Below are 13324 nucleotides of genomic sequence, written 5' to 3'. Positions count from 1 at the left end.
GCATATTTTTAACATTTTATAGAATACCAAGAACTTAAAGATTTAAAAAATATTGAAATCATCCTCATGATTGTCATTATTCGATCCTATTTGTAATAATTTTGTTGAGCTTTTAATTTTTTTTTTATTCAGGACAAAGAAGACGTTTTTCAGACAGTAACTTTTTTCTATTATTATTCTATAAAATATCAAACCCCTTTATTTTATCGATAGATAGAAAGAATTTCAAAGATAGAATTTCAAGACCCTGCATAATTTTTTTTAATAGAATAAAATTATGAAAAATTCAATAGAATTATAATAAATAAAAAAATCTTTTTTCTTAGAATTTCTTCTCATTGTTATCTTATTTTTGCAAAAAATCGCAAATTTCTAACGTTTTGGTCGTTGTACCGTTCGTCATCCCGCCATAAGAATGTTATCGCTCGTCGCTGGTCAGTTGCGCCACTTGTAGCAACAAAATCTATGGCCGAGACTCAGTGATCGCGCGGAGCTCCAATAAAGTCAGCTGGTTGCGCAACTACAAGAAATGCCGTTTTTCCAATTTAATTCATTTACTGGCAGGTTGAAGCCGTCCACCAGTTTTCAACCGTTGTATCCCATTGTAAGTAAATTCTCATGCACACACGATTCATTATCTCGCACACGAAAATTGATCGACGTTATGACTCTCGGCATGTCTTCGTCCCTGGAATATAGATTCGTGTGTTTCATTATTTACGCGAAATTGCAGGTACTCGCGTTCCCTTTCTGAGTTTTACTCTCGCACTCGGGATAGACTGTCAATTGATCGTTATCCAAACTGATTGTCGAACAGTAGAGCAACGATTCGGCCATGATAAGTTACGGGCATGCGTTCATGTAACACCTTTATCAAATTGTCCCGGATTGACACAATGTGCTAAAACTTAATCAATATAATGAGTAAAATATATGATTTAAGTCAGTTTATGGCATGTCAATTATAAATGTTAATACTTTGGAATGATCAATGTTCATACATATAGATATATAAGCACAGTTTATTCTATAAATATATTTTAACTATATAGAGAGAGAGAGAGAGAGAGAAAGAAAGAGACAAAATAAATGATCAATATCAAGCCAATCAAATCAGTTTAAACTCTAGTATATATTAATATTTTGTACACATGCTAGTTTTTGGTTTTCTCTTTATACAATGGGTCATACATCTGAGTTAACTTTTATTACTTTTACTTAATATAAAAGAATTATTTAGCGGCTCTCACATATGCTTCAACATTTCCAGAAAGTATTTATATTTATGATTATTTAAAATTATCTATAAATATTGTAACACAGTGTTTTTAGTGTTCAAAGAAAAGAAACTTGTCAAAACATATGTACAGAATTAATATTTAATGCATATGCTTTTATTTGATAAATAAGTAATAAAAGTTTTTATATTGTTTCAGTCTCCTCGTTCTTTACCAGAAGGGCAGCCAGTAATGATTTACGACACTATCAAGACAAAACCTGTAAGAGTTACACCCAAGGCAAGCTATTGCACCGACAAACCATCCACCCTTGACCCAAAACTATGGGCAAAGTTCAAGCATTTTCAGGTATGTATACACAATAATTTTTAATGATAATTTTGTTTTGAATTAGATCTTTCTTTATATCATTCTTTCTTGTTTGCAGGCTGCCCTGGACAAGCCAGTATACTTGGCAGGTGGCAAAAAGGATAAGATGCTATTTGCTTTCACAGTTGCATACGTTGGTGTCTGCACATTACAATCACTCGTGTTTATTGCGAAAGAATGCTTGAATATTGTCTAAATAGGATAAGTGGGTATTATGTAGATAATAATTGTATAGATACTGCGATTCTGTATTGACATTATAAATGTTAATGCTTGAAAATAATGAGAATTATATCAAATTTAAAAAAATTATTTGGGTTATTCTCTCCTATTACCTATAACTTAACATAGAATGTTCAAAATGTATACAGGTCAAAGGATAAATCTTATGTAAAAAGAAATCTATGCTTTGGTATCCAAACATGAATTTATCTTACTTTTTTAAACAATTTACAAATATAACTACAGAACTGTATCTGTGTACTAACGCCCTCTCGACAAATAATAGAAATAAAGACCAGATGATCTATTTAAAGGTTATATTTCATGTGTATCGTCTGCTATTGCAAGGCAAGAGATGCAGGTGTTATGACATAAGAGAGTTCGTTGAGGTCTTTTATGAAGATAAAACCGTAACAAAAACGCTGTGTCGCGATGGAAGAACAAAGCAAACCGACCATGGTGTTTCATCCGATTATCTCCTCCATACAAAAAATTGCTCTGTACGAGACGAAATCTGTGAGTTTCGAATCGACACTTTAACTTTCTTCTGATTTTCCCCCAAGAATCCTCGTTTTTCACATTTACGCTTTCACAGCGATTCTATCTGATGGGATCCAACAACACGTTAACGCGTTTCCGAGTCCTGAAAATAGACAGGATGGAACCGAGGGAGTTGGTTGTGGTGGACGACAAGAGGGAGTATACTCAGGATGAGATAAAAGATCTGGTTAACATGATTGATATGGGTAACCGAACGCGAGCGGGACAGCGCAATAACGTGGGTGGTGTTGCACGTGTCGTATCCGCCTTTGGGATTGTTGGTAAGATTATCACGCACGTGCTCTCTCGCAATGCACATTGACAAACAAAAATGGTCATAACTGCACGCATAAGCTTCTGCAATATATATGTATTAAATATAGTTTTATGGTAGTCATACATATGTTTATTTAAATGTGCACTTTTTCCTTTTTCTCTCTCTATTATTTTATAATATTGATAAGGATGATGAAGCTTAGGCTCCTCAGTATTTCAAGCTTTATTCATGTGGTATGATATTTAACTCTCCTGTATATCATGTAAAAAACTTGCTACGTATTGTTACTAATATCATTTATACTACTATATCAGACATTAAAAGCATTTTATCCAAATTAATTGTTAGCGGCGTCACGTGAAACTTAGCTTATTTACATTTGCTTGCTAATAAAGGCAAAGATATTAAAGAACCTGCAGAACCTAGTTTGGGTATATCAGAGGAGCCTGAGCGACAAGAATTACAAAAACCACTGCACAAACCGACACAAACTAAATTCACCTGGAAGAGTATGTGGCAGAGAGATACTTTCCCCAGGCTAGTGCCAGCTTTTGCTATTCTTGGTAAGGCATAACGAGCTTTTTATTGACAACACCAAAGGTAGTTATCTGGCAAACAGAATAATTCTGTTGTGTAAAGAAAAAAAAATTGCTTTTGGATATTTATTATAGATAGTTGTTGTTTGTTAAAATATAAGCATGTGAATTGTCAAATGTAATAATAGATGAAATTTTAATTGGTTTAAAAGGAAATGTTCAAGTATTAATTTAAAAAGAATATGTAACAAAATATTATGCTTATACATTAGATAACACTATACAGAGTTATTCGGTTGATAAATTGATATTTGACAGGCCGATATAGCACAATTAGATTAGAATAATAAACATGATTAACAGAATTAATATTCATAATCAGACATCATGGTATATCATGGTATGTACATATTCTTTCTCATGCATGATATAATATTTACTTATATTTCTCACGTGTGATGTAATTAGGATAAATGCATGAATATTACATACCACGTAAACAATGGGTGCTACACATTATTACAAAAATTAGTAGTGCTTAGGATTGCGTAAAATATGTAAGCAAGTTGTCAATATTCAATTTGTTTTTTATTATTTAGAACTGTATAGTGGAAACATATAAAGTATATCTGTTAATTTAATAGTTATAGTAATAAATTGTAGACATATTTTAGAAAGAAATATTTGATACAGGATTTGTACGTTTTTTGGAAGGATATTATATAATCCTAGTTACAAAACGTCGCCGAGTTGCAGTTATTGGTCATCATACGATATATAAAATAGAAGACACATCAATGATATACATACCGAATGACATTATACGAATCTTCCATCCTGACGAACAGAGATATGTAAAGATGTTCCAGAGTATCGATCTCAGTAGTAACTTCTACTTTAGTTATTCATATGATATATCACATACTTTTCAAAGTAATATGGCACCGCCAACATGTATTAAATCCGATGTACCTATTAACCAAGAGGAATCTGAAGACTCGGATGATGCTGAAGATTTTTTTAACATGTGGGCATTTAGAAAAGACTGGCAGACTGAATGGTATGTTACAATATCTGAATGCTGATGTCTTTGTGTAACTTAAGAAAATTTCAAAATTATACACTTAATGTAATATATAATAAAAAAATAATTAATAAAATAATCTGAAACATATTTACAGTAAAGGCGAGAAATATATAGATTATGGTATACGCAGTAATCCACATCGTCGTTTTGTGTGGAATTCCCATCTTTTAAAGCCAGTGGAAAAAGATTTGCATCCCGAATGGATATTGTACATAATACATGGATTTATTGGTCAGTCAAATGTGAGCATTTTTGGAAGATCTATGTACGTTACCGTTATCGCCAGAAGGAGTAACAAATATGCAGGGACCCGCTTCCTAAAACGTGGCGCAAATTTTGATGTACGTGCAGATGCTTACAATTGGTATCCTTCATTAAAATTTTTTTAATTGATCAATAATTATATGTATACAGGGGGATGTTGCGAACGAAGTAGAAACGGAACAAATCGTACATGATTCTGGTGTGAGTTCTTTAAGTAAAGGACGCTTCAGTTCCTTTGTACAAATGCGTGGATCAGTGCCTGCTCATTGGAGTCAGGATGTTAGTAAAATGGTCCCAAAACCGACTATAACTTGTGATTTAGCCGATCCTTATGTGGAAACAGCAGGTATTGACATATAAAAATTGACAAATTTTATTCTAATATGTGACATTATATCTATATATTTAAAATTTTTAGGAGCACATTTTAACCAACTACTGAAAAGATATGGGTCACCAATAATAATATTAAATTTAGTTAAAAAACGAGAGAAAAAGAAACATGAAAGTACATTAAGCGAAGAATTAAGTACGGCTGTAAAATATTTGAATCAGTTTTTACCTCCAGAGCATCATATTCAATATATAAGTTTTGATATGGCACGCATGAGTAAAAGGTAGGTTTCTATTAACATTAAAATTATACAGAAATAACAATTTTGTGTTATTTCTTTGTCTCTTTTATAGAAAAAAGGTGAACGTTATGGCACGACTAGCAAATATTGCTTACAATGCTGTATTAAAAACTGGTATATATCAATCCCAAAATCCTTATTACAATCAGAGAAATTTGTTTTCATTACAAAACAGTAATATGAGGAAACTTCACAAGACGAATTCAAACTCGACTTTGTCATTTAATTTAAATGATGCCCGAACCTCTAATAATATTTCAATTAAAATGGATTATAACAAGCAAACAAGCTCTATACACAGTTACGATTCAAATACAGAAATCATTAAAATGAATGAATTAAATCAAATCCAAAATAAAGTAAAGGAATGTTTTGCTAAGAGAGGAACTGTGCAAACTGGAATCATCAGAACAAATTGTGTAGATTGTTTAGATCGAACTAACACAGCTCAGTTTGCAATAGGAAAATGTGCTCTAGGATTTCAGTTGTGTGCTTTAGGTGTACTCGAGTCTTCTAAACTTGAATTTGATTCTGATTGTGTGAGGATGTTAGAAGAATTGTACGAGGATCATGGGGATACTCTAGCTCTGCAATACGGTGGTTCACAATTGGTTCACAGAATTAAAACATATAGGTAGGTAAATATTATTACATTTGAATATCTCGCAATATGTAATTAAAATAAAATTTTGATTAAATTTGATGAAATTATTATTTAGAAAAACTGCTCCATGGACAAGTCAGGGTAACGACATTATGCAAACTTTAAGCAGATATTATAGTAATACATTTAGCGATCAAGAAAAACAGCACACAATTAACTTATTTCTGGGTAAGTAAATATATATCTATCTATTCTTTGTAAAACAATTTATGATGATCATTTAACATGCCTATGTTTAAGGATTGTTCATACCTGAGGAAGGTAAGCCTCCAATATGGGAGAGTCTATCGGATTATTATCTTCATCATTTACCTGCTTGTCGCTACTTGCGTAAAAGAAGATTTCTAACACAGTGGTGGGATAAAAGTGTACTGAAGTGTCTTCCTTATGCACTTGATGAAGTAACTAAATCCTGCTCAGAAATGATACAAGTGCAAAATTCAATGGAGGACATGATTGACGTTTATTATGACTATCATAGGTAGTACCATTTATTTTATAATTTTTCATATTATTCATCAGTTTATTTTATGAAAAATTGTATATAAATGTTTTAGGCCATATGAATTATCTTTACTATCTGAGGTGTATGCATATAAAATAAGTCACTCTGTCAGAGATTTTATGCCACACTTTACCACCTGCTACAGTCCATTTGCTGTTCGCGTACGACCAGGCAGACGAAGAGAAGAAACAGGCAGTAAAAATTTAAATATGAAAAATCCGTCTATGACTGGCCAAAGTAGTACGAGTAGTACAACGTCTAGTGCAAGGTACATATCTAAAATTTGATCGTTACTTTTATATATTCATTAGAGTTAATATTAATTAGTAAAAAAAAATTAATAAGTAGAAATTAATATTTATAATTAATTTTGATAAATTAAGATTATCGATTGTATATTGCAGTTCAACTGAAGATTCGAGTTCGGATGAAGATGAAAGCCATCAACAAATAGATGATTTCCAATTAATTACTTCCAAAGATAGTTTAGAATTAACGTCATTTGAATCCTTGTTTCCTTCTATGAAAGAAGTATATGGTACAGAACCAGAATATCCAAAGCGAAACGATATTATTCTTTACAAAAGGTAACAGTTTTCACAAATATTGAATAAATTTTATACATATTTTAATGTTTTTATTTTTTAGATTTGTTTTAATAGGACGCAATGCAACATATCTTATAGATCATACTAAATTGCGTTCAAAATTATTTCAACAAGCACCCTTCCATGAAACTGCAGCCACCGTCATTACGCTACCTAATGTTAAAGAGTCGAGCATAAATATATACGAGCAATATGTAAAGAGAGCCACGGTATGTAAAATATGTTGTGCCAGAGAGGAAACTCACGCACATAGAAGCGTTGGTGAATGAAAATACCTTATTAAAACGACGCGATGACTGTTCTCAGGTTCCTCTTTGGTTGTGCATAATTAAAATATATTAATTTTGTATCTATGAATATTTTTACAGGCAGGTGGCACAATACCAAATTCAAAGAATATGAATTTATATGAAACTTATGCTGCCCAGTACAGACTGCTTATGAAACCAGCATCTTTTGGATAAGACTGAATTATTTTTGTTTTATAAATTAAATTATTGTACATTATATTGTAAATATTAAACATATTTAATGTTAATTTAATATTACTTTTGTACATATAATTGCCAAAACGAATGAAAATGGAATTCATTATATGTTTACGATATGCGATTATATACTTACTTTATCTCAAGAACCTAATGGACAAGTTTATTTTATTGGACATAAGAAGAATAAAGTACAAAAGATTAGTTTACCAGTTTATTGATGTCATATATAAGAAAGATATAATTCCATTTCCATGACATGGAAATTGGAATTCGTGCCGTGCTTAATTTACTTCAGCTTCTTCTTTGGTCGGATATTATTTGTATGGCCACACTTCTTCTTACGGCAATTAGTTGCTCGTGGATGAAGACGAGCATAGCACTTGCGACAGATCATTTTGTCACAATTGTACTTCTGTGCTAGTATACGTAGTGTAGGTTCAATAACACCACCTCGGAGACGAAGTACCAGATGGAGGGTAGACTCTGCAAAATAAAGAAAAAAATTATTTTCATACATACCTACAATGTCTCTTTTACTTATATTTCTATAATTTTTTAGAAATTTGGTGAAACACTCGAGATTTTGCACTATAGAAAATCTGGTTTTTATTCTCACGATAACTCTCGACAAGTTCAGTAAATTAACTTAATATTACATATGTATGTACCTTTTTGAATGTTGTAATCTGAAAGGGTGCGTCCATCCTCTAGTTGTTTGCCAGCGAAGATGAGTCTCTGCTGATCCGGTGGAATTCCTTCCTTATCCTGAATCTTAGCCTTGACGTTCTCGATGGTATCAGAGGCCTCCACCTCGAGGGTGATGGTCTTACCCGTGAGGGTCTTCACGAAGATCTGCATGGTGGTTTACCTGAATCATAATAAGATCAAGAGAGCCGTGAGCTATCGTTGGAATTAAGCGATGTCAACGTGGGCGCGACGTAAATCAACCTTCCAACTTTGACCGCGTGCTCGAAGTGTGCCGCGACACGTTTAATTGCTTTCGATTTGCAATTTCTATTGAAGAGGAGTCCGGAATCGTGGGGAAACAGGGAAACGAACACTAAAATTTAGAATAATCGAGAACCCAATAATCGTTAACAACGTAAGGTCGTCTAGCGTTGCATTTGTTTTTCAGGTCACTTTTGTTCGAGAATTATCCGGATTTTTGTGGAAAGCGAAGCAGCAACGGTGATCGGAGCTTACCACGAGACTTGACGATAAACGAAGAACACACGACTCGAGAGAATCTTCGGGAACGAATGTCACACTTACCGTTCCGACAACGTGCTGTCGATAAAACCAACCTAAAAGACCTCCAACATGGCCGCCTTCACTTCCGTCGACAACGCGGATGCATCGACTCAAGTGACATCTTTCGTAGTCCGAGCACACTCGTTCACCATCACGCTCTCGTGACGTCTATCCGTATCCGTGAGAACGGCCTACCGTGCCGGGCAACCCGGCAAAATCTGGCAGCTCTGCGTGAGAGCCATTACGCGACGATTCACGGATTATGGACGGGGTACGATGTGTGTGTGAGTCACAGGTCGTTCCTCGGATTCTCCTCGAGCAAGATCCGTTCGCGACGTGTGGTAAACGATTATTGTCCATTTCTATCAAGATAAATAGACTTTGATCTCGATTTAACTTCTTATTTCTTTCTAGTTCTAAAAACTAAAGGGTGAAAGTTAAACCGAGATTGAGGTTAATCTACATTGGCAGAGAGAAACGGACGCGAGTCGTACGAAACGAAACATGCTACTCGAACTACAGGAACGTCAGGTTTGTTTAAACATGTAGAATTAATGCAAAACAAATGAATATCAAAGTAATGTTTCTCGTTCGAATGATAATTATATATTTGGAGCTCGAGATAATTCCACGCCCGCGCGAGAATTCGACATTTTGACATCGTTTACGTATATTTCGGAAAATTCCAGGCGTGTTTAACGGATTGTTGCATTTATCGTTCATCGATTTGCTCTGCCGATCATCTCAAAGTTCGCCAAGAATTTTGCCGGGAATTTTGCGCGCCAAAACGAATGGTCGGCGGTCTAGATGCTAGCGTCCGAGTTGTCCAGTCAGGCAATCGACCAATCGCTGTCCACGAGAGATCGTCGTCCCAGTATTCGCCGCAGCGATTGGCCAGTGCTCGGTGCTTTTGCAGGCTCTTTGAACATTCGTTAGTTCGCGTCCCGCCGACGTTGATCTCTTCGAAACCGCAGCAGATCTCTCCTCCGAAATTTCGATTCCGAATCCGGGCGTTTAATCGCGGGACGATGTTGTGTTGTCGTGGATCGCAAATTCCTGTGCCGTTCGCGATTGCCTGGAGATGATTCGCACGCGCGCGCAGTTGTATCGCGAGTGTATCGCCGAGTGTCGCGAGCGTCGCGCGAAGTCGCCATTAATGCGCCGTTACAAAGAGTTATCGAAGTCATCGGAGATTTCGGGAGACGATCCGCTTCCGCGTCGCCGAGATGCTATTTGTTTTCCGAAAGCACAGCGATCGTCGCCAGACGTTCACGCGGTCCACGGAAGCGGATAGCACGGAAAAACGAGGTTCGTCGAATTATTTGTTATTAATATATTTAAGAAGCGTAAAGGTGCCTTTCCACGCTGGCGCTTTTGACGCTCACTTTTAGCGTCAAGCGTCAGCATGAAAAGGTACCTTAACGCGTACGCAGACATGACGGTGCTTGGTGAGATTTTTCGTTTTGCGAGGAGGGGCTTAAACAGCGTCGAGCGACGACGTCGGTCGTTATTCCTTAATGAGAGCGAGGAGTCAATAACGAAGTCCAGTATCGCGATCTCGAGATACGTTTGCGTATTATCTTGCAGTAATACGTGTGCGCAATTTCGCGTGCACTTACGACACTGTCTGCACTCGCTCGCTCGCTCGCTCGCTTGCTCGCGCGCGCGGATATGGGAGACGGGGATTGTCGTACGCCTCGGACCCGAGCGATATGCAAATTTCAGTAGTAACCCTTAAACTTTACGCCCTGACCTAGATGCTCACCTGTCTGGAGAGCAGGGAGATGCCTCGCAATTATGTGCGATTTGCCATGTCGCCTGCTCGGCTGCAAGCGCGAGATCCTCGCGATACATCGTCAAAGAGAAGATCATCTGGTACAGACGGTACGTCTTTGTTATTATTTATATTTCTTTAATTAGCTAATTGCAGCTGTGTGGATGAATTGAAAAATGAATTTATTAAAAAACAAACAAGAAACTAAATCGTTTTTAAATCTTTAAAGAGAATTGTGCTCAAATTTATACAAATTTTAAATCTTAAATTTTTAATACTGAAACGTAGTATAACTTTAAATAAATTGAATGATTCGTATGTAACTTTGATGGTTCATAAATTTTCCATTTTGTTTATGGTAGATTAAACATTGCAGATTGTACGACTGGAACGTTGAATGCCCGTAAATTTGTTTTGTTCAAAATATATTAGACGATTCAAAGATCGCACATTTCCAGGATAAACTCCTTTCGCGATTCCCCTTTCTAATTCGCCTCAGGTTTTCATATCACAACCATTTTTCCGCCTTCTTCCGTCTGCGCGCGTCCGCCGGACGCATTCCATAAACTCGAATGAGTTTCGCGATACTACAAAGAAGCTTTACGACTCTCTTTCTCTGTCTCCTCGAGCGTTTCGTTGGAGATCGCGCATTTCTCCAAAGTCACCGCGTTTCACGCCGGGGGAATAGATAGACGGAAAAAGTGCGAATGGGGGAGGTGAAAACGCGAAAAGTACCCTATAAATTTTGCTGTACAATGGAAGACCGTGGAAAACCGTCGACGGCCAACGATCGATCTAACGTACTTGCGCTCGAACGAGTGTCGCGACACTTGTTGGCCCGTTGGAGACGAATTCGCACCTCTCCTCTTCCATTTCCACTTTTACTCGTCGATAACGATATACCCGGGTGACCCGGGTATATCGTTATCGATATCGTGATTATCGATTGATTTTCTTCCTTATTTTCAGCGATACGTGCGCAATTACCGGTCTATTAACCGAACGTGTCGGCCAACTATATCTCGGCCGAAATCAAATTGCTGGGCTCTCGGATGCAAAGTACAGCCGATAGATAACTGGATTTTCCTTCGCCCAGGTGGACCGGCGAGGCGACACGATTGTGAAGAGCTAGCAGATTGCGTAAGCCGATGGATATATCAGGAGATAGGAATAGCCCCGCGTCCATAACATACGTACTGAAGGAGGAATCGATCGGAGAATAAAATTTCGCTTTCCAACGACTCAGTGAGTACGAAATTTCAATTGGATTTTATTTTACAGCCGCTCGAAAAGATATTGATTTCCCGGCTTGGTTTCTTTTATTTTACAGCACAAGTCCAATGGATTATTATACTTTAAATATATGACAAATATATAAAAGCTTACTACGTCGTTGTGGAATACTAAAAACGAGCCGAAAGTTTCCGTTAGTCCGTATATCTTGATTCAGTACAAGTAACGGCATGTTTGCAACATTAGCGAAACGTTGACGATTGAAACGCCGCATAGAAGCGGCGCATGCCCAAAGCGTAGCGTATTTATGCGACGGTTTATGTATTGTAGTCGTGTAATGGGATCCGCAGCTTCTTACTACGCGAATGGAAGTGCAGAGCAGCGTGCTCCGGTTGTGTAAATAAGCTATGCTTACCGACGAGATAGCCGACCGGGCGTATGTATCACCAATCATTTGCCTAGGCTAATCAACGTGCGCCGCTCTTGTGACGTGGCTTAAATTAGAGGACGGCGAGCTCGGATCGCCGTGGCTTCGGGTTGCATTTGAATTGTGTACGAGTAAGCCCGGGTTAATGGTTAAATCCGACACGTGTAGCCGACACGTTCATTTCAGGTATGGACCTGCGATAAAGTTTACCTCGCACACGCGAGGCCCTATCTCTTACGGTATCTCATCATAAATAATCGTTATCGACTAATTGAAAAGGGGACCCGATCACGATCGACGTCCCGCGTTAATTCAACGATGATTCGCGCTACTCGCGAAGATGCTCCGCTTCTGCTTCGACGCGTCGACGTAGTCAATAATAGATTTGCGCTTTATCTAATCTGCCGAGGGTTATCGAGAGAGACGAATTCAAAATCGAACGCAGCAGCGGCGAATCCGCGATCCGACGTTAATGCCGCCGAATCGCATTATGCCGGTGACGCACGCGGCTGCCCTTTATTTACGGAACTATTCGCGTGCGGGAGAGAGCTCCATGGTAATATTTACTCTTTCCTCTAAAGGAAAGAGGATTTCGACCGCGGACAACGCTGCCGCTGTTATTCTCGAGAGCCGTCGAGTAGTGTTGTTGCTCGCACCCTCATCCCTTCCTTATCCGCCGTATTTGGTCGAGAACACCCCGCCGAGGGATGAAGCAGCGTGTGATGAATCTCCTTCGAGCCCGCAAGTTTACACCCGATTACAACTTACGCACGCGTAACGACCGACTCGATCGTACAAACGATGGATCTCAGACAAGGGAATGTTGATAATTTTTTTTTATTATTAGAGATTATTCCAAATTAATTAGAGCATCTAGAATCCGCGTCGTTAGGACGAGAAGCACGTAGCTTTTACGCGAAACGTTGTTACGTGCTTCTCGGGAAAGGCACTCTGGAAAACTTTACAAACGTCGGTATATATGTACAATACGTAAAGTACTCGTAATCTAAAAGAAACCGCATCGCTCTCTAAGGACAGATAAACCGCGCCTTTCGACCTTCCCAGGATCTACGTTGGCTCTAAACTCTGCATTACCGGTGAGCGTACGGCCTGGATATGAAAGTTTCATAACCGAGGGCGCGTCGTGCAGCGGCGTACTTCCGTTCGCTTTAATAAAATATTTTTATTTGTCGTAAAAATAGA

The 13324-nt window shown here is 37.5% G+C and overlaps 4 protein-coding genes across 6 annotated transcripts in view; 3 read left to right on the top strand and 1 right to left on the bottom strand.

Moving 5' to 3' along the window:
* Nucleotides 1-442: 442 nt before the first annotated feature.
* Nucleotides 443-1916, top strand: LOC105836052. The gene is made up of 3 exons (XM_012679816.3): nucleotides 443-604; nucleotides 1437-1586; nucleotides 1666-1916. Exons 1-3 carry the CDS (start codon nucleotides 530-532, stop codon nucleotides 1801-1803), a joined length of 363 nt encoding a protein of 120 aa, XP_012535270.1. The 5' UTR covers nucleotides 443-529; the 3' UTR covers nucleotides 1804-1916.
* Nucleotides 1917-2053: 137 nt separating this feature from the next.
* LOC105836056 (polyphosphoinositide phosphatase) lies at nucleotides 2054-7560 on the top strand. Of its 2 annotated transcripts, XM_012679824.3 has the most exons (14): nucleotides 2054-2345; nucleotides 2425-2650; nucleotides 3042-3209; nucleotides 3876-4242; nucleotides 4364-4610; nucleotides 4684-4879; nucleotides 4952-5150; nucleotides 5221-5802; nucleotides 5888-6000; nucleotides 6073-6313; nucleotides 6390-6605; nucleotides 6742-6924; nucleotides 6986-7154; nucleotides 7314-7560. In XM_012679824.3, exons 1-14 carry the CDS (start codon nucleotides 2262-2264, stop codon nucleotides 7407-7409), a joined length of 3087 nt encoding a protein of 1028 aa, XP_012535278.1. In that variant the 5' UTR covers nucleotides 2054-2261; the 3' UTR covers nucleotides 7410-7560. The 2 variants fall into 2 exon arrangements, with proteins under 2 accessions (XP_012535278.1, XP_012535279.1); XM_012679825.3 differs by lacking the exon at nucleotides 3042-3209 and having other exon boundaries at nucleotides 7314-7557.
* A 73-nt stretch (nucleotides 7561-7633) lies between these two features.
* Nucleotides 7634-8851, bottom strand: LOC118644170 (ubiquitin-60S ribosomal protein L40). Of its 2 annotated transcripts, none has more exons than XM_036291027.1 (3): nucleotides 8709-8851; nucleotides 8105-8304; nucleotides 7634-7919 (listed from the first exon to the last, which is right to left on the bottom strand). In XM_036291027.1, exons 2-3 carry the CDS (start codon nucleotides 8292-8294, stop codon nucleotides 7723-7725), a joined length of 387 nt encoding a protein of 128 aa, XP_036146920.1. In that variant the 5' UTR covers nucleotides 8295-8304; nucleotides 8709-8851; the 3' UTR covers nucleotides 7634-7722. The 2 variants fall into 2 exon arrangements, with proteins under 2 accessions (XP_036146920.1, XP_036146921.1); XM_036291028.1 differs by having other exon boundaries at nucleotides 8640-8773.
* Nucleotides 8852-8937: 86 nt separating this feature from the next.
* LOC105836219 (protein turtle) overlaps nucleotides 8938-13324 on the top strand; it is a 256293-nt gene continuing 251906 nt past the window's right edge. The window contains exons 1-4 of the mRNA XM_036290535.1: nucleotides 8938-9028; nucleotides 9102-9218; nucleotides 10445-10571; nucleotides 11431-11706. The gene's annotated coding sequence lies outside the window, so the exon portion shown is untranslated. The remainder of the gene's footprint in view (nucleotides 9029-9101; nucleotides 9219-10444; nucleotides 10572-11430; nucleotides 11707-13324) is intronic.

This window comes from Monomorium pharaonis, chromosome 8 (assembly GCF_013373865.1).
Source record: "Monomorium pharaonis isolate MP-MQ-018 chromosome 8, ASM1337386v2, whole genome shotgun sequence".
Lineage (NCBI taxonomy): Eukaryota > Metazoa > Arthropoda > Insecta > Hymenoptera > Formicidae > Monomorium > Monomorium pharaonis.
The sequence above is the reverse complement of the archived record's forward strand: the minus strand, read 5'-3'. Positions and strand labels throughout refer to the sequence as shown.